The sequence below is a fragment of the Rattus norvegicus genome, chromosome X (genome assembly GCF_021556685.1).
Source record: "Rattus norvegicus strain SHRSP/BbbUtx chromosome X, alternate assembly SHRSP_T2T, whole genome shotgun sequence".
Taxonomy (NCBI): domain Eukaryota; kingdom Metazoa; phylum Chordata; class Mammalia; order Rodentia; family Muridae; genus Rattus; species Rattus norvegicus.
The window spans coordinates 19371185-19397633 of NC_141554.1; the positions used below are offsets into that span (position 1 = coordinate 19371185).

The 26449-nt window shown below is 38.0% G+C and overlaps 1 protein-coding gene across 27 annotated transcripts in view; it reads right to left on the minus strand.

Annotated features, from left to right (window-relative positions):
* Sytl5 (synaptotagmin-like 5) overlaps positions 1–26449 on the minus strand; it is a 243631-nt gene that overhangs the window by 69759 nt on the left and 147423 nt on the right. For 9 of the 27 annotated variants that reach the window (XM_087599511.1, XM_087599501.1, XM_087599510.1 and 6 more), the window contains 6 exons: positions 23036–23170; positions 22390–22465; positions 21034–21515; positions 9943–10152; positions 2352–2467; positions 715–823 (listed from right to left, as the gene is read on the minus strand). In XM_087599511.1, the coding sequence (XP_087455637.1) occupies positions 715–823; positions 2352–2467; positions 9943–10152; positions 21034–21152 (554 nt within the window). In that variant the 5' untranslated portion in view covers positions 21153–21515; positions 22390–22465; positions 23036–23170. 27 annotated transcript variants of the gene reach the window in all.

Genomic DNA, 26449 nt, shown 5'->3' on the forward strand with positions numbered 1-26449 from the left:
GCCATCCAGAGACTGCCTGCCCTACCTTGACACCCGTCCCATCCACAGACACCAAACCCCAATACTACTGCTAATGCCAAGAAGTGCTTGAAGTCAGGAGCCTGGCATGGCTGTCCTCTGAGAGGTTCTGCGAGCACCTGACTAAGATAGATGCAGATATTCATAGCCAACCATTGGACTCAGCCTGGGAACCTTAATGGAGGAATTAGGGAAAGGACTGAAGGAATTGAATGGGATTTCAACCCTATAGGAAGAACAATATCAACTAACCAGACCCCCCCACCAAGAGCTCCCAGGGACTAAACCACCAGCAAAGAGTATACATAGGTGGGTCCATGGCTCCTACTACATATATAGCAGAGAACTGTTTTATCTGACATCAGTGGGAGGAGAGGTACGAGGTGATATGGAGGTTTGCTGCTCCAGTGAAGGGGGATGTTGGAGGAGTGATCAGGGAGTGGGCAGGTGGGTGGGTGAGCACCCTCTTAGAGGCAAGGAGAGGGATGTGGGGAGGGACTTTGCAGAGGGGAGACTGGGAAGGAGTACAACATTTGAAATATACATATAATAATAAAAACATCAAAAATAAAAAAAATAAAGATTGTATTTCCCTGGGATACAATGTTGCCACGGTTGAGTCTCTCACCTCCTTTGGGTCATTAAACTGTCATCAGACACAAAACACTAAAGATCCTTTATGTTAGAGATGCTTACCCCTTCCTCTTTGGTCCATCATGAGTGGCCTTCTGCCTGACTGAAGACAAAGTATCTGACTTGTCTGCACCTTGGTGTGCTTGCTCTTGGTTTTGTATTTCTTCAGACCCTCATGGAAAAAGTAGAAAATAAATTTATATATAAAAATAATCAGAAAGGAAAACAAGCTTCTCTTCTACACTCATTTTTCTTGATTACCACAAGACAGAAAAGGTTACAATAATCAGTGAAGGCAGTTTAACCCCAAATTATTTTGTTTATGTAGTTACTTCTAATTTGTTAAATGCTGTAAAGATAACTAAGAGTTAAGACTAGGACTCCTCAGGGAAAAGTTTGATAAGATAAGCTTCCCTAGGGAGACGACAATTAAAGAACATATTCATTATGCCTCAACAGATATTTTTAGGGTATGAAATGCTGCATTCAAAGGATTTCTAAATCCATAGACTACAGGCATTATTTTTATAGGTATTTTTTTGTTTTCATTTTGAGACAAGTTCTCAATATATTACTAAGGCTGGTCTTGAACTTACTATGTATCCCAGGCTGCATTCGAGTACATTACCCTTGTTCCTCTGTTTCCCAGTAGTAGTAAACACAAGTATGCTGCAATTATGCCACAACCAGACATCATGAACATGAGAGCCAGACTTCACGGAATGACAGACATGTGTGCATGCATCTTTTGTCTAGAAGTGTACTCTACACACTAGAAGGCTCTGAGGTTTGCCAGAGGTAGAGTCTGTAGCTGAATGGATAATTTTTATTCAACCTGACTCTTCTAACATCAGACCTGATGTTACTCAACTTTAGGAGCCTTTCTTTGTGGCTACCACACCCAAAAGTGACACAGGGATCAGTTGAAAGCTTCCCACACCACAAGATACCCATTCTACCTCTATTACATAAACCATGCATGGGAAATCAGCAATAACAAAAGCTTAATTCAATAATGAACCAATTAGATTTGTAGTTTGAGTACGCTGAAAAGCAGTCTCAATCTGGTTGTTCTTGGTATTTGGGGTCAGTATAATTCCTCATTGACTGAAACTTTCTTGCATATTTTAAGACCATTAGCTTATCACACTTGATTACTGTCTAATAAATGCCATGGACTCAATCTAATTATGACAACAAAAATGTTCCTTGGCATTTCCTAGTGCTCCCATTTGTGAGACTGGGACTTTAGAGTACAATGCTAGTGATTGGTTAGGAACCAAGAATTAAATTTTAAAAAAATGCCATTTTAAAAATATGAAACTAAACCTTGTGAAAAATCAGGAATTTCTTTCAAAATGGGAAGCATTTATTCCATCTGTTTTAGGTTGCTTTCTTACCATTTAGTAAAACCTAAGAAACACACTTGGAAAAAATAGTTTGTTACGATGAGAATGAATGGCTTCTTTGAAAATTCCAGCATGTCAGACATGTGGAAATCAGTACAAAGTTCATTTTCTCCTGACTTCATTTGTATGATATTCAGATTTAGATTTCAAGCTATCAAGTTGCGAAGTGACCTGAGGAATTGAGGGGAAAAGAATCCAACTGTGTTTACCTGCTTCATTTTCACAGGGAAGATATTTATCCAAACCAAATATCCACTTACAGTCTTGGAGACAAGTGCCTCCATTAGTTACCTGGACTTCTTCTTAAGATGGACTGTCGAACAACATCAGTGCCCAGAACATTGACTTGTTTGAAACGCTTTGCCTTTTCTTCCAAGAACCATTCTCCACTTATGATCCTTAGCTGCCTGCTCGTGAAGCAAAAGGAAGGTTCCCAAATGAAATTATTCAGCCACAGAGACAACTTTCAAAATCCAGCTAGGTAAAAATGGTGACTGTGGGTAAAAGATCTTCAACATGGTGGACAACCAAAAGCTCCATATGGGGAAGATTCCCTTCATGGAATATAACCACGGAGTAGAGTAGAGAACAGGATAAAGGTTATTACAATACTCCAGGAAAATGGTGATTAGATGCATTCCAGAACAAGGGGGAAACTAACAGAGAGGAAGAAACAAAATCAAAATACCCATGTTAGGGATGTCTTCCTGGATTTCATAAACAATTGGACATAAACGATGGGAAAGGATCCTTGAATAACCTTGCGCTGGTTGTGTTTTGTCACCTCAACCCACACTGTGTCACCTGGAGAGGGGAACTACAACTGAGGAACTGCCTCTGTCAGATTGGCCTCAAGCATTTTCTTGACAGATGATTGATATGGCAGGGTTCAGTCCACTGTGGGCAATGTTACCCTTGGGGACTAGGACCTGGGTTATATAAAAATGAAAGCTGGGAAAGGCATGGAAAGAAAGTCAGTAAGGAACTGTCGTCCATGGTTCCTGCTTCTGATCCTACTTGAGTAAAGCCCTGACCTCCCTCAATGATGGATCTGTTTGGGCTGTATAAACCAAATAAACCCTTTTCTCTTCAACTTGCTAATGGTCAATGTTTTATCACAACAACAAAAACTAGGGCTTGCCCTATCCATTTTTGAGCCGTATCTATAACAGCTATCTGAAATCACCTCCTATGTTCCCTCTAGAAATGTCTGTAATCTTCTTTACTTTTCCTTTTCTTACAACATACAGAGCTTTAAATTTTATCCTAGGATTGTAAGTCATATCTATTGGTGTTAACTCACTGAGAGACAATCTTTATGGTAACTCACCCACCACGCACAGCAATATTATAATAATAGACTTTCAGTAGACTGTGGTTTCAAGTAATATTTTCTTTTTTATTATCTATACTAACAAACATTTGTAACACATGATGGAATTCATTGCATTATTTTCACTGCTCTTGTATTGCATATAAGTGGTACTGATCTGTACTTCTTTAAGTTATAATTTTTACTTGAAACGGTTGACTTCCTTCACTATTTTAAGACTTTAGCTTCTTTTCATATCTTCACCACAAACCAAATTGCCAGTAACATGAAGGCAAAAGCCTTGGCTTGTTAGGATACTTTGTCTAGCAGTAATATTTGGCATTATAGTTTATAAATATTTGTGAAATGAATCAAGATCCTTGGAATGCAACCCAGAGCAGCTGTGCTGCTGTAAAGTTCATGTTGAGGTTTACAATAAAGACTTATTCCAGCCATAAGAGTCATTAGGTATTCTAAAATTATTTCAAACTAAACATGAAGAAATAGCTTATAAGGACATAAGCTGAGTATTGAAAATAGTCCTTAATACAGGGTAATGTATTATGGGTACTAATTGGTAACTGAATTCTAGAGGATTATAGTAGAAAATGAGGAAAGAGATAAGCCCACACTATGGAATGGCAGCCTCTGAATGCCATGCTAAGGAGTTGTGATGCTGGAGGCAATGGGGAACTTACTCGAAAGTTCCCACTTGATGATACAATCTTTGGGGAAATGCATAGAGAAATGGGAGACTAGCAAACCAATTAAGAAATCAGTTGATAAGGTAAGAAATGATACAATATAAATCAAGGTATCTTGAGGATGAGACTGTGCCAAAACCTGTGAGTCTGATACAGTGGTTGAAGCAAAGCAACTGAGAACCAAATAGAGCACTCTAACCCCAGAGTCTCATATATAGATTTATTGAACAATCATACTTTAAAATCAGCAATTGGGCAGCAAATAGAAAATGTATCCTGGAACAATGTCAGCTTTTATCCCTTACAACAATTGAAATCCCGCTTCTTACTATAGGAGACCAAGGCAGGATATAATAAGTACACCACAGTTCTACTACTGGCTAAAATGTCAAACTGTTAATCTTAGAGAAAATATACAGTGAAAATATGACCTCAGCACATACATCCCATACCCACATCCTAGAAGGCAGACAATCTACTGAGTAGCAGAAGACTGAGTGGTTACATAACTGTAGAGACTACAGAATGCATCAAATCTCAGGAAGATAGAATCCATCAAAAGAATACATTTGAATAAAATATTCCTGGATACATCTCCAGGGATGTAAAGATTTAGATATTACTACTTAAGCTAGAAATAAAGGTATTTGGGGAATGTTAATTTCTAAAGGAGTTCTTTCAAGATTACTGTCAAGCAGAAACACATACTAATGTAAACAGATTTTGCAGATAGAATGGAGTTACTAATCAAGTGATTTTAAAATACTAAGACTGTCCTGGGTCATTCATGTGGATTCAAAGTAATCACATGAGCTATTGAAAGCAAGGAAAACAAATAGAAGTCGAAAGAGAGAGGGTAGAGTGGGCAGTCACAGAATCAAATGATAACAAGGAAAGTAACATAGCTGAGTGCTTGAAAATCCTTATGGGGTATACTAAAGTTTTAGCTTTTATACAAGTGTGTGTGTGTGTGTGTGTGTGTGTGTGTGTGTGTGTGTGTGTGTGTGTGTGTGCGCAGTATGGTGACATTTTCATGTGTGACAGTCTACATCCTATGAGAAAGGGATATCCATATTATCCATGGCAGTCAACAGAAACACAAATCCTATTTCTCCATAGTTGTTAGTCACTACCTCCCACCATTTGTGTGAAAACGACAGCTATAACATTTACTCATCTCAGGTATGAATTTGAGTAATTTATCATTTGTAGAACTCTGAAATATCAGAGATAATGGTTTTTTCCATGAACAAGTTCCAGATGGAGACAGAACGCTTAACAGAAGAACATGAAACTAATGCCAAGTACCTATCAGGTACCAAGTAATGTGCTAGGCACTTCATAGGTGTTTTCTCTAGTCTTCCCTATGAGAAGCAAGGTAGCAGTAACAGTACTCACTTTACAGACTAGGAAACTCACGTGAGTTAAACAATTTCCTCAAAGTTATAAAGGTGTGATGGCTGATAAAGCACTGATACACCCAAGTCTCATACTTTTTCCATTTGGCAATATCATCAGAAGAGAATTTGTGTTCCTCAACAAGGCTTTTATGAGGGGTGAATATGTATGGAAGCTAAAAATAAATAATCAGCAACTGCTTAGCATTTCAAATGAATGTGTGTATATTTCCACATGCGTGTGCACTGGAGGCTGAATAACAAGAGTAAGTGGTGAGAGAGGACAGGAAATAATTGTGACACTTGCTATAAGAGCTCAGTCTGTCTGGTATGTCACTGCAGTATTCAAACAATTCAAGGCTTGAAATAGACTCTGATTCTTCTAAGTTGAACTCTGAAGGATAGATGTGACTGAAATTACAGTGTGCCACACTTATCTGTGAACACTGATTGCTGACTATGAGAGGTCTGGTTTTATTTAACATTAAACTCCTGGGGCTTATATAAGGTTCCTTCACTTGGAAACTTACATAAATGTGAAGTTCTAATCTCTTTGGAATAGGACAAATAATAGGTGGTCTTGTTGAAAAAGACATAGTAGCCAAATCATTTTTGCTTACTAATCTGTACTAGAGACATCTGCAATAAGATATGCTTTATAAGATACACTAAGATATTAGTTTCCATCTGTTTATTACAAGGGAGCTAGTTAAGATTATTATTTATAAATTCATTTACTACATAGCACTTATTTACTGATTTCCTACTATGTGTCAGACCTATTGTGGGTCTGAATAAACAGAGGAAAGAAACACAAACACTCTGTCTATATAGAGAGGGTGGTGAGTCTAGGTTCCTCCTTTTCCAATCAAAAAATAATGCCAAGAAACCCATGTGCATATGATACTGAAACTGCCAACCACTTACAGGTGAAAACACCAAAAGCTTAGAGTTAGGGGAGACAAAAACAAAAATGAATTAGCTTCAAAGGGAGTAGCCTCCCTCCGACCAAGTCTTGATATAAACATTTCAGTGCTTCAGAAATCAAAGCCTGTCCAAGGTAAATGACAATAAGGGTTGTTCTTCCAACTGATTAAAGTATGACTCACGTTATGACTCATCTCATCTCTTACAGGCTGGGGTGGAAATTTCAATTTAATGGTCTATTAAACATGGAGACAGCCCAGAAGGGCTGTAACATTTTCTTATCACAAACAAAGGACATTTACTGCCAATAAAATATCATTTATGCTTCCTTATTGAAAACCACTCCATGAATAGCAAACAGGATATCTCTAATACAGAAAGCTTTAGTCTCAGAGAGCACACAAACTACTAGCTTAAATATTAGAAAAGCATTATTAATTGATTTTTTCAGCTAGAAAAGTAAGCTTGAACTTTCATATTTTAACTCATAAATTCCCAATATTGCAGAAAAATATAACTATAGACAAGTTGTTGCTGGAGAATTATATGAGTCGTACATTGACAGCCATTTCACCTTTAAAATGTCTAGAATGACAGAACTTCTTTGATGGGTTCAAAATAACCTAATAATCTTATTTTTACATTGAATTATGAAACCATTGAAGGCATTCCATGCCCATTTACCTATGGATATTGCTTACTTTATACCAATAGGCTAATAATAAATATGTAAGAGGGAAGGACAGGTGTGTGGATGAATAGATCAATTAGACAGACAGATGGGTGGTTGGGTTTATTGTTTCACCAATAAAGAGGAATCAATTGATCGTGAAATTTAATATATTAATGCTTCCTAAGAAAACCATCCTGTTCAATATCTTAATATTTATGTGTACATATTCTAACAACCACTTTTATTTTTCTGTGATAAGTAGATGTTTACTTTGTTTAAAGGGCAGACATACTTGTCATGGCTCTTATTTTTCCCCCAACTTTATGTTCCCAATAGAATAAAATTATATTCATTCATTTTTTCTTCCTCTCACTCCAGCTTGATGTGCCTTAGCAGGAAACATCCGTTCATCCTTTTCTCATTTCATTATCTTGCTCATCCATGGATCTGCTCATTTAACAATCACACATAGAGGACCTACTTTAGGCATTCCTTTAAGCATGAAAACATCATCGTTGGACAATGCTGGTTTGAAGCTTATAATAGGGAAGACAGATAAGGGATAAGATATGTGAAATAGGTAGCAAATGATCTAAATGAGAATTACAGAAAAAGATTCTTTCATTTTGGGTAGGCAATAAGGTAAATAATAAATTGGACCGCATGAAACTGAAAAGCTTTGTGGTAAGGCAAAGGACAATGTCATTCAGATAAAGCAGCAGCCTACAAAATGGGAAAAGATTTTTTTTACCAACTCTTTATCTGATAGAGGACTAATATCCAACATATATAAAGAACTCGGGAATCTAGATACCAAAAAACCCCCACTAATAATCCAATTAAAAATGGGGACCAGATTTAAACAGAATTCTCAATAGAGGAAACTCAAGTGGCTAAGAAACACTTAAATATTCAACATCCTTAGTCATTATGTAAATACAAATCAAAACTATTTTGACATTCCATCTTATCCTGTCAGAATGACTAAGATCAACTATACAAGTGACAACTCCTTATACAGAGGATGTGGAGTAAGGGAAACACTCATACATTGCTAATGGGAATGAAAACATATACAGTCACTATGGAAATCACTATAGTGGTTCCTCAGGAAGACAGATCTCAATCTACCTCAGGATCCAGCTATATTACCCTTGGGCATATACTCAAAGGATATTTTCTCCTACCTCAAGGATACTTGAGCAACCATGTTAATTGCTACTTTATTCATAACATCAAAAATTGGAAAAAATGTCTAGATGTCCCTTGACAGAATGGATAAAGAAAGTGTGGTACATTTACACAACTGGGACTGGATTACATCAAATTGAATTGTTGGTCAAAGGCAATGGTTCTCAACCTTCCTAATATTAGGACCCTTTAATAGCATTCCTCATGTTGCAGTGACCCCCAACCATAAAATTATTTTGTTGATACTTTGCAACTGTAATTTTTCTATTGTTATGAATCATAATACAAATATCGGATATGTGACCCCTAAAGGAGTCATGACCCAACCACAAGTTCAGAACCACTAGCTATCAGGGCATCTTGTGGAAATCCCCAAACAACCTAGGCTATTGCCAAGACAATAGGTTGCTCTCTGAAAACTGATAGCAAGGTCCAATTGCTGATGGACACACACACACACACACACACACACACACATACATACATACACACACACACACACACACACACACACACACACACACACACACCCCACATACATACAGACACAAGTCTACACATTGAAAGGTCAAGCTAACACCTACATAGAGCCTTTACCCCTACGTTCTAGTGTAGTGGTTCTCAAAATACAAGTTGCAAACCTTTGGAAAAAGCAGATATTTGCATAGATATTACATTAGGAAGGTTGAGAACCACTGATCTAAAGCAAAACACAATGAGAAGGCTTCTTCCCTTTGTCTGTTTTGATAAACAGCTAGGCCTGGAGAATATTAAGTAACACTTCCAGTGGTATCCCTCAGCTGATGTGGAGAGCATGCAGGACGTTTGATGCCCATCTTGCCAGTTACCTCAGATGCTTAAGAATGTCAAAAGAATTCTGTCTATGCCTTTGTAGAAGCCGTGTGGTGTCTAGAGGGGCTTAAAGAGGAGAAACACATTACTGCTTTTTTAAAAATAGGGAGACACTTATTCTATTAGGCCTCCAACTTTATTAAGCTTCAGACTTTTTTTTTTTTTTTTTTTTTTGGAGCTGGGGACCGAACCAGGGCCTTGTGCTTGCTAGGCAAGTGCTCTACCACTGAGCTAAATCCCCAACCCCCAGACTTATTTTTAATACTCATTCCATCTTCTGTACCTGTCCCGCTCCTATTAACCACTCCTCTCTCTCTCTATCACTGTGTCTGTCTATCTTTGTCTCTCTCACACACACATACTATACACAGTCATACCATATAAACACATACACACAAAAACACAAGCACACTACACTCACACCACATACTCCCATCACACATTCACAACACACACACACACACACACACACACCATATACATGCTTGCACACAAACTCATACATACCCCCACATTCATACCCTACACACTCACACCACACAGATGTACTCATATCAAATACACTCACACCACATACACTCTCACCAAACCAGACCACAGTCACTCCAAACACAGATAAACCACACACATACACAAACATACATACCACACACATACTTAATGCCACATATACAGTTCTCACTCCCCACCCCCTCCTGTCAGCCTGTAACTAAGCTGTGATTTTCAGTCTACTCCCTTCTCAATTTAAATTTTATTTCTTAATTTTCCTATTTGAATCTTATCAATCGTCAAATATGGATTTTGCACAGAAAGGCAGGAAACTCACGCGACTTTAGCACAGACAGTGCACTTCCAGCTGCCATCAAGTCCCGTGACTCGACACTCACTGCACACTCTGAGTGAACAGGCTTGGCATGGATCTCCCCGGTCAAAGATGAGGCCCAGGCTTTTCTGACAGTGAACACAGACTCTATTCGCCTCTTGGTGAGTCTTCCCACTCCTACGCTTGGCTTCTAAAAGCTCATTTTTCAGCTTCCTGGTAAGGAAAGAAAAGGCACAATGAAAACACAGGAGAGGACTGATAAGCTTTAGTGGGCTACTGCAAAGTCTGACAATCTGACTTCAATGCCTGGGTCCCACGTGATGGAAGAAGAGAACCAACTCCCTCAATTTGCCCTTTGATCTCCATATCACATGAGAGATTCCCGTGAGCGTGAACATATATGTGCATGCGTACATGTGTGCGTGCATGCATGAATGTGTGTGTATGAGAGAGACAGAGACAGAGACAGACAGACAGAGAAAGAGACAGAGCAAGACAGAGAGAGAGGAAGAAAGAGAGAGAAGATTCAACACACAAATAAATATATAAATAAAACTAAAACCTCTGTACAGGAGCACATCCTTCTTTATTCAAACTTCTTTTCATTGTTGAACAAAGGAATCAGAACCAAATACTTTCAGTGAATACAACTTCTCACTCCAGTATCAACGACCTTTGGAAATGGGTGGTTGAGTGCGTATTTGCGCTTTACTTTTGTCATTCTCCACCAGCACTGTTTTTCATCAGTGTGGATTCTCTTGTTTAGGATACCTTTGCTCTTAGAATCCTGGACATGCTCTCTATGTGCTTACATGAAGAAAGACATTAAGCCAAATTGGTTCTTTCCTTAAGTAAACCAATGGAAAGTGTAACTGTCACTACAAACATCTTCTTTTTCAGTTCTACATACTTCTACTGAGCGTTTAAGAGTTTTCAACAATTCCCATTAACCTTTCTGTCAGGCACATCTATTCCTGAGTCCAGGATGTAACATAAATTACCTGTCTAACTACAGGCAATGATTTACTCACTTTTGATATCTCCTTTTTTTTTTTTGTAAAATAGAAAAAATTATATTCTCCAATGGTTGTTTTATGAGATAATAAAAGTCAATTTCCTAGCATGACTCCTGTCACATAGGTATTAAACACATTGCACTTAAAAACTATTTGACAAGAAATATATTTATCTGCCCTTTCGAAACTTGAAATTGTAAGCACACTCCTGCTCTTCAGAAGCAGCACGTAGGTAATTGTTAGGGACACTGAATATCAGGATCTGGCTTACTGGATCAAATCTTCCTTTTAAAATTCTGAATTTGTATTTTATCAAAATATGTCATTGATGGTAGTATGAGAAGTGCAGCTTTGGACAGATAGATATAGCTTAGAAATACTGGTGTTCAAGTCTCATGCCCACATATTTGAATACAACTAGTTTTAGAAATACCCCGGGAACTGCTATGTCTAAAGTGTCTCTCTGTTCTAGTATACTGTCAGCAAGCACTACCCAAGAATGTTAGCTCATTCCTATTTTAATATTTGATAGATATGCCATTCCTATAGGTTACCAATCTCTTATCTTATTTTCAATGCACAGAAAGAAAATCTGGAAACATTCTACATCTTTCATACCATTTCCTTTTCACATTTGTGACATTAGGTTTCATCAGACTCAACTAGACTAGCATCTTCCCAAGTACAGAAAGACTATATTTTCTTGACCATGCTGTTCACGGTCTAACTCCATGCTAGGTTATAAAGCAGTTAATGTGATGAATAGAGTTTGTTTACCTTCTCAGAAAAAACTTCACAAGGAGAACTGATAGAAGCAAAGTAATTGAAATAACCACAAGAAACAAAACCCCTTGAGAGCAACCTTATCTGAAGAGGTTGATTGCTCAGTGTGATAAGCACAGAAGCAAGGAGGTTGGGATGCAAATTCTCTCCTAGAAAAGAGTCTGTCATTTGGTACTTAAAGTTTAACCTCTTATCAGCTCCTTTTATTACAATAGCCAGGTCCATGTGAGGAAGTTAGGGTCATATACAAGTCAAACATTTGCTTTCCATTTTTTATGGTTTATTTTACACTTATTTATTTAACAATCTACCTTAACCCAGAATATCGTTATTTAGCCTGAAAAGACTTGGGATTTAGAATAGTAGACTAGAGGAAAGAAATTAGGTAAGGGTCTAAACATCTTAGCTGGCCAATCCCTAAGACAATTGACATTTATTGCCTCTGAGACTTGTTACAAAATCTGGAAAGGATTCCACAGGCTAATACAGAGCTTGCTGACTTTTCAAACCTCTCTTAGACATTGAATCCAATCTCTTCTATACTAATGCATGTTAAATACACAGTCACATTTCAGACATTCATGAGGCAAGGGTGACACCGAAAAGATCTTTCACACTGTTCTCTGTTACTATGAAAAATAGACACAAAGTAATTCATAAAGAACAGATGTTAATTTCTTATCATCTGGGAGGCGAAGTAACTCCAACATCAAGGGGCTATCAGCCCCTTGGAGGTGCAAGTCTGTGATCCCAGCTAATTGGGCAGAGTTGATCACAGTTTCAAAGCCTAACTTAAATGAACTCAAGGTCAGCGTATATTTTAGAGGCTCTGTCTCAAAAGTAAAGAGGAAAACGGACAAGTGAGGTTATACCTTACTGGCAGAGTACTTGCCTGGCATGTTCAACCCTAGGCTCAGTATCCACTATCTCAATATGCAAAAGGGAACACAGCAAAGTGTGCTGATATCTAGCCATGGCCTTTTTGCTGTGCCACTCATGGCAAGAGGTGGAAGGGCATGAGGGGTCAAGAGAAGACAAGAGAGTCTCTAAATTGCTCTGAAACAAACCCACTGTATGAATAATAATGAAGATATTATATATATATATATTTTAAATATGGAGGACAGGAGAAGCCCTGAGGACAGAAGAAGCACTTTCCATTAGACTTCCATTTCGAAATATGATGTATTGGACATTAAGTTTCCAAAACATCAATATTTGTATTTTTATTTTATGTATGAATGTACTACTGCCTGTGTGTCTGGTGCATGAAGAGGTCAGAATAAAGGATCGAATCCTCTAGAACTGGAGTTAGAGATGTTTGTTGGTGCTACAAATCCAAGGTGTGTGTTCTGCAAGGGCAACAAGTGCTATAAATCTCTAAGCCACATCTCTAGTGCCTGCAGTACAAGAGTTCTGGAGGATATAATCAAATAATGGCAGCCAGTAATTAGAGTAAATGAAGAAAATGTACAATTGGAAAAGTGGCCCTAAGGGGAAAGGGAGTGCAGGAAGCTAGAAGAGATAAGTTGAGGTGTGTGTGTGTGTGTGTGTGTGTGTGTGTGTGTGTGTGTATGTGTATATGTGTGTATATATATATATATATTTTTCCAGGTAGCCTTAGAAACCAAGGTGGATCCAGTTCATTTATACGTGTATGACTGTAGTAGCATCTGATGAAAGTGAGCTTCTGGTCTGCACCTCCTCATCTCACTCACAAACAGAAAAGCCACCATCAGAAGGTAGAAATGCTTCTGGATCCAAGAAACAGGCTTAACAAATGTGTTTGTTTTCTCTTCTTCCAAATAACAAGACACAAGTTAGGCAGCTGCATGAATTAGTTTAGATACAAATTACCATTGTTAAGGACACAGTATCCTTTCATCTTGTTGCTTTTCTATTGACAAAATATGGCTTATTCTTAGGCAAAATGGCCAGGTGGCTCCAACACTGTAGCCTTGTTAGGGTAGAACAAGGAAGTGGTGCATAGCGGCTTCTGTACCTGGGTCTTCACAGATAAAACAAAATCTAGTTCAGAAACCCCCTAAAAGACTTCTTGGATTTAACCAATGTCACACAACTACCAAGGAGTTGCAGGGGAGGCTATGGAATTGACACTTCACCCAGCTTTGTGGATGCGGGTAAAGAATATTGGATGAGGAATAATTCCCCTTCCCTGAGGGGTCATGTTCTGTTATATTGTGAATTCTCCACGAGTCAGAAACGACTCTTTTCTGGAGGCAGCAGTAACTACAGCACAGTTTAGGTCTCATTTCACAATGGCCCTGTTTCTCACTTGACAGGAAAGAAAAATGAAAGACAAGAGTCTGGCTCTGGATCACACAAACACATAGATCTAGGTTTTCTGCTTTCCTGTTTCTTGAAACTTAGGTTTAAGCATCAGTAATGGTGAAAAGAAGGCTCCTGTGTGACTTTGGCCCATTCATTTAATTGCTACCACATCCTTATGAGATAAAATGATCCTGCCATGTCATCTGCCCACTCTGTCTCAAGACTCATTAGTGTTTTGTCAACATGACTCAAGACAGGGTCATCTGTGAAAGGGAACCACAGTTTAACAATAACCAGGTAAGAACAAGTAATAACCCCTAATTTCTTATTTCCTAGAGAGTGGTGTGAGACCTTAGAGCTTATCTTGAGTCAAGAGACAAAGTTTAAAGATGATAGAACAATAAAAGTCAAGGACTCCAGATTATACCTTCCCCAATAAACAATGAAATAGAGCTGCCACTCAACACAAAAATTTACATTAGTGAAGATATATGGAAAATTTCCACAGTTTAAGTAATTATCATAATATCTGTCATTTGTAGCCAAATCTCTTTCCAGCAAATCCAATAAGGACTCAGTAAATATTAGCTCTTGCACTGTCCACTTGCAAAAGAGCAAAAGAAGTGCTCTTGAGATTTGCTTCAGCCTGCTACAGTGCCTTCAAACTTAAGCAAACTACATCCAGTCTACAGCTAAAGTTTCAAACTCCATTAAGAAAGCAAAAGGACACCACAAGAAACCCCACAGAATCAACAAATCTGGACTCATAGGGGCTCACTGAGACTGAACCAAAACCAGAGAGCCTGCATGGGTCTAATTCAGACACTCTGCATATATGATACAGTTGTGCAGCTTGGTGTTTTGTGGGACACTGAACAGAGGGAGTGGAGGCTGTTTCTGACATGTTTGCCTGCCATTGGGTACCCTCTTCCTCCTAATGAATTGCCTCATCCAGCCTCTCTCTCTCTCTCTCTCTCTCTCTCTCTCTCTCTCTCTCTCTATATATATATATATATATATATATATATATATATATGCAATAAAACAGAAAGGTAGCTTGCTGTTGGTCAGGATTCAGAACCAAGATTTGGTATTTAAAACAAATAAGCAAACTACACTCTTACACACTAGTCTCCTCTTCCAGGCTCTGTGATACCAACTGGGTTCTTCTCAGAACGAATACTGACTTGTGAATGCTGTGTCTTTCCTAGTGGTGGAAAGCTAATCTGAGCACACTGCAAAGTAAGCTGCAATAATCAAAAGAACTTTCTTTTGCTGCCCTAGTTCTATTATACAGCATCTGTCTAGGTTGACTCTTGTCACAAAGTGTCTCATGACAAATATCCCCTATGGGGCTGCATTTACACCACTGTCATTCTAAGAACTTTCATAGAGATTGTGATTTGTTTTCAGATCAAAGACCATGAAAAAACCAACATGTGAGAATCGGAGGAAAGGGGAAACCTGGATTTGAACCCAAAGAAAAGACTCTTATAAGAAATGTTCCTATTCAAATGAAGAAGTCTCTGTAAATTCTGCCAACCTTGTGTCTGGAGATTGCCTTGAGAAAATGGGACAATCTGAAATTACAATCTATACATGTGTCATAAAGCAATTGCTAGCACGGTAAACCTGAGGCTTCCAGTAATATATGAGGAGCTCCCACCAAACCATGTGTAAAGCTAGCCAACTGGCATTTTGCCAGTTTTATATCAACAAAACACAAGCTGAAATTATTTGGAAAGTGTCTCAATTGAGAAAAGGCCTCCATTAAGAGTCACCTGTAGGCAAGTTTGTGGTGAATTTTCTTAGTGATTCATATGGGAGAGCTCAGCCCATTGTGGATGGTGTTAACCCTGGGTTCTATGAGAAACTGAACTGAACGAACCACGAGAAATAATCCAGTAAGCAGAATTCCTCCATGGTCTCTGCTATAGGCTTCTTGCCTCTCGTTTCCTGCCCTGAAAAACTGATGGAGTGACCTGAGAATTTTAAGATAAAATAAATACCCCCAACCTCCAAGGTGGCTTTGATCATGGCGTTTAAACCAATACAAACTCTAACTGAAATAGCTGGTACTCCACCACACCCCACACACAAATAAGTAAAAGCAGTAATACTGAGGAAAAAAACAACAGAATTAAGGGAAATAAAACCATGGGAATACAAGGGAGAGTGTAAATAATGTCCTGCTACTATAAAAAGAACCCAGAGAATCATTATGGACATTCAAAGTACTTAAAATGTGCATATGTATTATGTATGTATGTATGTGTGTATGTATGTATGTATGTATGTATGTATGTATGTATGTATGATGCTGCTTAACATGCCACTTCTGTTAAATTACTCCTCCTTCCCTGTCATGCTTTCCCTAGGACTTGAAGGTTTAATGGTTTAAAAACCATCACTTAGACTCAAACCTTAGGCTCAAATTCTCCTTTTGGTAAACCCAACTTAAGACAAGTCTTTCACTAAATAATATGACAGGATAACCCATTACAATTCTAAAGAAGTGAGAATCAATCAGCACTATTTGGCAGTTTGCCATTTATTAATTCTTGTCTAATATCACACAGGGAATTGATTTCATATGTAATTACCAAACTGAGACTTTCACTTCAAAAGACTAGAAAACAACTATTGTCTTTTATCCTGACCATCAGAGAAAAGGGATGCTTTTTTTCTGAAAGGCATCTTTTCCTGAACATTACAGCAGCAAAACATCATCTTGCTAATAAGGTAAATTACTTAGAAAACACAGAGACAGGGAAAGAATCAGTACAGCAAAAAGTACGAAAACACCATTTCTTTCAGAAACAACAAAGGATAAAATCCCGGGCCTTAAAAGATGGTTGCTATGACAAAGAAAAGAATAGGGCTGACTTGATGGAAATAAATTGGGCATTTATGCAAAAAAAATAGAGATGCTTTAAAGAGAACACATTGCCCTTGAAAAGAGCTTTCAAATACCTTCTGCTGCTGGTACAGGTACAAACTAAAGAGTGACAGTTTTAGTTTTTGCAGGTATATAATGCAAGGACATTTCTGAGGTCTCTCTAAACTGAACTTATGCAAATGTAGGCTATAACAAGGAGAATATGCACAGCAAAAATTTTCAATACTTAATTTCCACATTTTAATCTTAAAGAAGATAATTCTGTGAATTCGTGTCATAGATGAGACATTACAAAGAACCTTTTCCTGGTTGTTAGTAAAAGTATATGGTATAGGAAAAGTCAAGCTGCCATTTAATTAAAACTCACTGAGGATTAAGAATAAGTGACTTAAATGTGCATACAAGATTTTGAAAGCATGCTTCTGAAAAACGATTATTGATAATTTACATAGATTAGGAAGATGAGAAGTTCGTCTTGAATCATAAATGAAAGCAATACATGAGATGTATATTCCTATTGATATCAAAAGGAATCATTATACCTATAATTTAAAACTCAGAAATGTGACACTTAATAATAAACATTTACTTATATTACTTCTTAGAAAAAAGTCTACCTTCCCAAGAATACAAATGGTATTATATATTTTCTTATGAACTGACCACCATTGGACATGAGAGGGAGCAAATATTTTGCAGTTCCCACCATTAGCTCCAATACTCAGTATTCATGTTCTAGATTACATGCACTACAGCGTACTGTCTGAACAATTTATAGTAAAAAGAGAACAGCATTGTCCTGACTATTGGTACAGATTATTTTCTGCTACCTAGAGGTTTGTTCTCAACATCAATTCTCCTTAAAGACAATACATTTAAAAGAGAAAAGAATAAATTTGTCATACATGGAAGAGACAAATAAATGCACTTTGATATATATACATGTATAAGGAAGACATGATTTTCCTGTCTATTACTATTGAATAACTTTAAAATAGTAATATAAATTGTGAGTAAAATACTATAGAGAGATGTACTTGTACATTACTTATGACTATAGTGACATTATTTCACACAAAGAATAGTTCAAGCATTTCTGAGTACATTTTGCAGCCCAATGCTTGACATATGTCCAGATATACCTTGACAGTAAAACATTTCTTAAAGATTCTGTAAAATCAAATTTTATATGTAAATATGTTTTTCTATATGGAATGCAAGATGAAGTCGAACTGAAATTAGACACAATATATATAAATACATATATATACTAAGTTATATGTATATAATTTAATATATGTTTAATAATTTACTCATAATACAATAATTATATATAATACAGACTAAAATTAGTAAGTTCTGGGTGAATTTTGCTTTTCCTGTGGGACTCATTAAGAGTTTAAGTTCCATTAAACTAGTATATTCACACTGGGATTTCTTTAATTATGTTTATATCTGTGTGTGTGTGTGTGTTGTATGTGTGTTTGTGTGTGTGTGTGTACGTGCGCGCATGTGTGTGTTGGTGACCAAGGAGGTCAGAGGTCAGATCTACCTAATCTACCTAATGCTACAGTTACTGGGAATTGAGCCCCTCCCCCTCTCTCCCTCCTCTGCCCCACCCCCAGCATGGGTGCAGGGACTGGAATTCAGGTACTCTGCTCAAGGACCACATTCTGAACTCCTGAGCCATCTCAGAGTTTCTCATATTGGGATTTCTGTTAATATATTAAGAAGCTTTATGGCAATTCTATTAGGATCAGAATTAAATGTTTCCCAAACTACAAGTCTAGTTGAATACTTCTCTGGAATTTCTACAGAGGCAGTAAGTCTACAGGTTTTTGAGAAGGTCAAACGTATTTCATTCTTAGTGGTAGAGTGAAAAAAATAGCTTTGTAGATTAAAAATTTATAGAGTATTAAAAGAATGTTATTCTTTGCACTTATTGGCCTCAGGAATGTATTATCCCTGAATTCACATTTAATTCATTTGAACCAAATATGTGCCTTATTTGCTTTTATCTAATCCTTCTCTGCCTGCAGGACTGAAATGAAAGAATAAATTGCTTAAAGGTAAACTAAAAAACGGAAGGCAGTTTCTTGGCTGCGGTGTATGAGTTATTAATGCACTAAGGTCAGGGCTTACTTAGTGGCCCATTCCAGTGGAACTAGGCATGCAGAACAAAACAATAAATTTGTGCTTTAGAGTTTCAGTCATCATGCAGAGATCAGCTTGAAGAACTTTCTGTCCGTCTTTAAATGTTTGATAAAAGCCATAGTAACTTTGGATAATGACATATGGCTAACAGGTCAGAACTGTCCTTAAATACCAGACTAAAGAAATGTGCTCTGTTCTGTTCCATTTTGCTGATGGGAATGGTAAGGCCATGGGTGTGTTCTCAACAGGGTCACCCAAACAGCTGTATGTTTTAAAAAGCACCTGTTGTAGAATGTTTCCAGGCATTGCGTTGCCACTGATTCATTCACAAACTATAGATAACTTTGATTATCAATAGGAGACCTGCACTAGATTGAAACCATTCATTTTCTGCATGAAGGTGGGGAGGGGTTCACCAAGCCCTGCTCATCCCTGAGAATTTATAAACAGCTAACATTTTCTGGAGGAGAGAGCTCATGAGACCACCCCATGTTCTAGAATTGAAGGTTGCTGTGGGAGGAGCTGAATTCACAAGCATATTTATAAGCTTCCTTGATCTTTTCAGCAGTGCTATGGGGAGCAATGTTATCATTTATTGTTTTATTCAGGACAAATCTAAATCAGAAAAATTGGGCACAGTGGTATCCAATTCTTCTATAAGTGGAACAAAATTACCAGAGATGATAAAATCAAGAAGATTTTAGCCAGGCAGTGTTGGTACGTGCTTATAATCCCCGGAAGATTAATTGGGAGGCAAAGGCAGGTGGATCTCTGAGTTTGAGACCAGCCTGGTCCACAAAGTGAGTTCTAGGATAGCCAAGAATACACAGAGTAACCCTTTCTCAAAAAACCAAACAATAAACAAACAAGGAAACACAAAGAAACAACGAAAAACGAACAAAATAAAGGAGAGAGAGGGAGGGGGTAGGGAGAGGAAAGAGAGGAAAGAAAAGAAAGAAAGGAAAGGAAGGAAGGAAAGAAAAGAAAAGAAGAAAAATGTGTTTGAACTCAAAGGGATTTCATTCGATGCCTGCTTGGCCCTGCTTTTGGAGAATATAGCGACATTACACATGCCAACAGGAGCATGTAGTAAAGAATGCCTGTATCTCATGGTAGTCAGAGAACAAGAAACCACTCTCCAATAATGTCTTTGAGGGCGGTGCTTGCAGTGACTTAAAACCACTAACTAGATTCAGCCTCTTAAAAATTCAACTCCCCCTCAATCGTGGTACCAGCTTGAGACAATGTCTTTCACACATGAGCTCTTGGGGGACACTATAGATCTGTCAGGTTTGAATATATATTGTCAGTCTATGGGCTTGTATGTTTGAAAACTTGGTCCCCAGATGGCGGGCATTTGGTGTAAGAGTTTTTAGAAGCCTTTTAGGCATAAGGTTTAACAGGTGAATGTAGGCTTGCACAGGCGGGAGTTGAGAATGATAGGCCAGCTCTGCTTCTAGTCTGCTTTTCTGATTTCTGGATTACTGAGATACCATATCAGCTATGTTCCTACCACCATGGAAAAAAAAGGTTCCAGCCCATAATCCTTTCCTCACCCTGATGAATGATATTCTCTGAACTATAAATCAAGTTAAAGCCCCCTTTTAAAAGCATGTATAGTTACAGTGATATAAATATAACTAACACCATAGCAAGTTACTTAAATATCACACAAGCCATTCCAGAGTTGGCACTCAAAAGTGGGGAGCCTTCCTTCTTAGCTGCTAGGTTTGATGTTGGCAAATGAGTGCCTTCATCATACCAGCATCCTATTATTAGCTGACTTCCATCCTCTTTAGCTAAATGGTACAGAGTCAAAGATATTTTCAAGTATTTGGGCTACTTCTGGAAAGTCATGAGTGTGACTGTCAAATTCCCCATCAAAATCACTGCAAAAAAAAAAACATTAGAAAACAACCAAATAAAGTCAAAACAAGAAATACATATCACCTTATCCTCTTGTCTTCCACCTTTTTCAAATATTCATCTCTCTTTAGGACTCCGAGGATCATTTCCTTCTCATGATCCAATAAAAATGACAGATTGATGAACTCTGAGTTCTTCGACATGGTATTTCAGCAGCAGCTCTGTATAGCAGTGGTGGAATCTTCCAGAAGGCGAATGGATATTTACTGTTGTTAAGATTCCCCTGGTCAGCCTAGTGTTCAAGCTATTCAATTTAAAGGGTTTTCTTTCAAGGTCTCTACAGATTTGCTGACAAGTGCTCGATATTCTTTCACATTACAGAGAAAACATGTTCTACTGAAATTGTAGTCCATGAAAATCATTACTGTTTGAACTGAAAAATTTCTCTAAAGCCTTTGCTGTGTAGACAGCCAGCCACTAAAATTCACTAATGATGCTGAACTTTGAGCTCTCAAAAAGCTTCAGAACAGGACTCAGTTCCTCTGGGGCCCGCAATGTAGGAAATGCTGAAAAGGTGGATAAAGCAAAGGTGAGAAAAATTAATTAGGTCATAGCACACATAGCACTTGTTCACCTATTTAAGTTTTGAAATATCAGTGCAGTTAGCTCAAACAAAACCTTCAAATTACTAAAAATAAATGGACTATGATGTGTAAACGTGTGTGTGTGTGTGTGTGTGTGTGTGTGTGTGTGTGTGTGTGTGTGTGTGTGTTTAGTACAAGGCCCAGTTCTAGATAATCACTGGAAATGTTAGAACACATCCCTCTCAAATAGAAGGAACAAGCATGCTAAAAACCAGATGGACCTAGACTACTCCCCTTGACAGCATACGAAGCTCACTAAGCCATAGATCATATCCTTAACATTAGTTTTGTACCTGGATTCTCTGAGTATAAACACATAAGAATGATAATTCTTACAGTTATTTGCCAGATTTGGGGATTGCTATCTTCTTATGATGCTGTCCCTCAGGTTCCCTTCACACCTATGAACTATAAGCTATGCAGTTTCCTTGGCTCTCATCAGGCTTCTAGATATAACTACCTATTCAAAGGCTGCTATTGGAGAGCCTACTCATGAGGTCAAAGCAACCGAAAAACGTTAGTTGATTCGAAAGGAGGCTGTCTTCTAGAGCCTCTTTAACTCTACAAAGAGTGTGTTGTGTTCAATGTGCACCAGCCAAAACTTCAAAATGAAATGGCTCCTACAGACCACAACGTATCTCCATTTGAGCTAATGTCCCAGGTCCCTCCAGTCTGGATTTGTTTGAGGCCTTCTGCCAATCTGCAAAGACCATTAGATTGTGGGGATTGGAAATTAAGAGAAAGCAGCAAGGGCAAGGGAGACCCTACAGAAAATATAATGCCTGGAATTTTCTACCAGTGTCAGCTGCTGTCTCCATAAATAGAATACACAACTTGCTTTTCCATCCTTGTGGATCTTATCTGGTTTTAAGCTGAAATAGAAAAAATAAATTGGAAATTCAGTGACTAAATATATCACCTTTCTAGTTCAAGTTCATTTGCAACATACATTATGCTCAAATTGTCCAACTTAGTGTGTTCTACACGCATATTTTACAGACTGTACTATTAAAAAAAGTCAGTGCTTGAGGTATACTAATAGTTATGCATGTCTTGACCTAAAGATACAAGTCTACACTCTCAAAATCTATGAGTTTGTTCTGTGACTGAATAAATTAAGGGAAAGCTGACAGGAGGAAGAAGTGGGTAAAGAGCTTGCTACCAAGCTTGGTGAGTTTGGTCCCCAGGACCTACATGGTGGAAGGGGTGAACTGACTCCAGTGAGCCAACATCTACATATACATGTTGCTTGCACCCACCCACCTCCCCACCCACTGAATAAACAAATGCATGTAAAAATGAATAATGGACGAAAAGCAAACCATGAAAGGGACAGAAAACTTTCAAGAATTTAACAGAAACAAAATTAGTGGAGCTTAACAATAGGATCCTTTTGCCTATATATGGATTAATATATAGATCATAAACTAATACATTAATACCTGGGTTGGCATATAAATGATGACCAAAAAGATCATAAGTAGTCCGAACTTTATGGAGAAAGTCAGGATATTTCCTCCAGAAGGCAGGACTGCACTGTGATGATAGTTTAGTAAGATGGAAACTTACTGAAGATCCTGGAGAAACATAGAATGGAAGAAAGAAAATGGTGAGTTTGGTCATAGAAACTACAGGAGATAGATGCTCCTCCCATAGGAAAAGCGGCACTTGCCTAGAAGTGGAAATAACTTGCTACCTGAAACGTATGTTCCAGGTTTAGTAATGACACCTCTGTCTAGAAAAATTTCATATCATCACTTACTAAAATAATACAGCTAATCCCCCTACTTGAATTTCATTTTCTTGTAGATCCTTCTTATATCAACTCATCTGCTCATAGAGTTTGCCCTTCAGGAGTAGACATTCTAGTCTTGTATGCAGAGCCCTCTCTCCTGGGTTTAGTTTGAAACCACATCTCATTCACTTGGCCATTGTGTGCTAGCTAAATTGTATTGCCAAGCATTTGCACTGAGGACTGAAGTGGGGCGCAGTGACTATAGCTTACTATGTGCCAATTTGTGCAAACTCCCTTCAGTTAGATTATAGCTCTACTTTTGGAATTCATTGCTACAGATGCCCTTTAACAAGTCTCATCCTTGTCAAACACACAGTGAGCACTGGTCAGATTAAAACGGGTAAATTCATTTTTACTTTAATCCTACTTCCCTAAGTAAACAGAGCTCTGGGCTTACACACTACAAATGTGGATTCCTCCCTGTGTGGTTCATAAGCATGAAGAACTGGGCTAAGCTCCTCAGCTTGGGACACTGCTCATTTGGACATACTGAATCTGGTGATCATCAAAAACGGAACAGCTAAAGGGAGTTTGACCATGTTCCAGGGAGTTTGTGATAGCACAAATTGGACTTTTTTTTAATTCTTGCAGGAGGAAGTAGGAGATAACAAAGTCCAAGAGCAGACAGGGGAGGACTGGGAAGTAAGTGTGATCAGGGTGCATGATGTGAAATTCACTAAGAATGAATAAAATACATTATGTTTAAAAAGTTACAGTAATAATTACCACAGCTTCAAGTATACACATGTTTTAAAAGTATCTGTTTTTAACACTACACAGTAGAAAATAACAAGGGTTAATAAGGTCTGAGTTAAAATAAAACAGCATGTCTAAGAATATCTCACTACTAGCTATTTTATTTATAAGCAACCTTTGTCTCCCTCCCCCTCTCTACTTCCCCCTCCCCCTCCTTCTGTCTTCCCCCGTCTCTCTCTCTCTCTCTCTCTCTCTCTCTCTCTCTCTCTCCCTCTCTCTCTCTCTCTCTTTCTCTCTCTCTCTCTCTCTCTCTCTCTCTCTGTGTGTGTGTGTGTGTGTGTGTGTGTGTGTGTGTGTGTGTGTGTGTGAGATGTGGGTATCCTCATAGGCCAGAAGAAGGTGTTGCATCCTATGGAGTTGGAGTTACAGATGGTCATGACCATCCTTACTTGGGAGCTGGGAAAAGAGCTTCAGTCCTCTGGAATAGCAGTACTTGTTCTTAACTTCCAAATCATCTCTTCAGCTACATTATTAGTTGTTTTAAATTGAGCTTTAAACTAGAATGTTTATGACTGTTCCCTTGGTATGAAATTAATAAAAATAAAACCTATCTGTTGTTTGCCTGTTTTTGTGTGACAACATCAGTCAGACATATTTTAGACATGCTTAGAATGGTGTTTAGAATGCTGTCCAATAATATATGCACAGTTTACTTATGGAAACTTTGAGGTAGATAAAATTTAACCCAGGACTATTCCTGTCTAAAGGAAATACAGGGACAAAGAGTACAGCAGAGACTGAAGAAAAGGCCATCCAGAGACTGCCCCACCACGGATCCAACCCATATACAATCACCAGACCCAGATACTATTGGGGATGCCAGGAAGTGCATACTGACAGGAGACTGATATAGCTGTATCCTGAGAGGCTCTGCCACAGCCTGACAAATACAGATGCAGATGCTTGCAGTCAACCATCAGTCTGAGCATGGGACCCCAATGGAGGAGTAGGAGAAAGGACAGAAAAATGTTTGTTAGAAGAAAACCTGAATAATAAATTCAAAACAATGACTAGAAAGAAAAAATAGAAGCATTTACATTATAGCATTAATTATCAGTGGTATAAATCTTGAAATGTATATACTTACAACAATGTTGTAACATTTTAAATCGACAAGATGAGAAAGAAAAAGAATTAGTTTTCATTCATTCAGACCTGAGGTCACTGTGCTTCTGACTTAAACATCAACAAAGATCAGTTAGTGATTTGAAATATGGAACTTCTAATCACCCTCTTAGAGTTCATCAGAGAAACAACGATTAGTGACGTTTTCTTGGAAAGCACTAGGGTCTAGAAAGTTGGCAGTGGCTGAATATAAGCAAAAAAAAGTGAGATTACTCAGAGAGAAAGGGCTGAGGATGGAACCATAATGAGGAAAAACAGGATACAGTATAGTAACAGTACAGTAACTGAAAGTAACAGTAAGAATGGATGGAGCAGCAGGCACAATGAAACACACCTGCAACTTCGGCACTTGGTTGACAAAGGTGCAGTATCAGGCATTCAAGGCCAACTTGTACCGTGGATGAGTAGTACAAGACCAGCCTGCACTACAGTGAGACTCTCAAAACCAGCTCGTATGGGTTTCCTAGATGCCAACCTATATTACCTATCATTTGGTCATATTTGCTTTAATATTTTATACTTTTAGCATGGGAGATTTTAAGTTGGGCACAATGAGTAAACCTTGTACTTTGAACACTGAGAAAGTGGAGGTGAGAAGATTGGGCACTCAAGGTCATCCTCAGCTTCAGAGTGAGTTCCAGCCCAAACACAACTACATTAGATCATGTCTCAACAAATGGATAGAAGAATAGGGAAGATAATGAAAAACACTAAATATTTAATCAACAGAGTTGGAAAAGTAGTTGAGTGTATAGAGCGTGGAGTCAAACAGATAATGGCACAGTTGATTGTCCCATTTAACTTCCAGCTAATCAATCGGATAATCTGTTACAAACACGTATAGGTGTAAAGTATCACACTACAGCTGCAAAAGGCTGTAACTTTCATAATTGATTTATAAAAAGCAGCTAAAAGTATTATTAACTCAACCAAATCCAGTTCCATAGAGTATTTTACTAGCCTAACAGCCCAAGCTTACTATAATATACATTTGTATATCCTGGAATTATTTTTGTTAGTGATCTAGTTATGTCCAAGTCAAATCTTATGCTTTTACTCTTCTGGAACATGCTAAGCTCTCATAGCTATAGACGTTGTTCTGATAAGGATTATTTGGAAGGAAAACTGGGTATTATAGTGGGTAAGCCCACGGATTTAATAAAAGAAAAGAGGTTTGCGT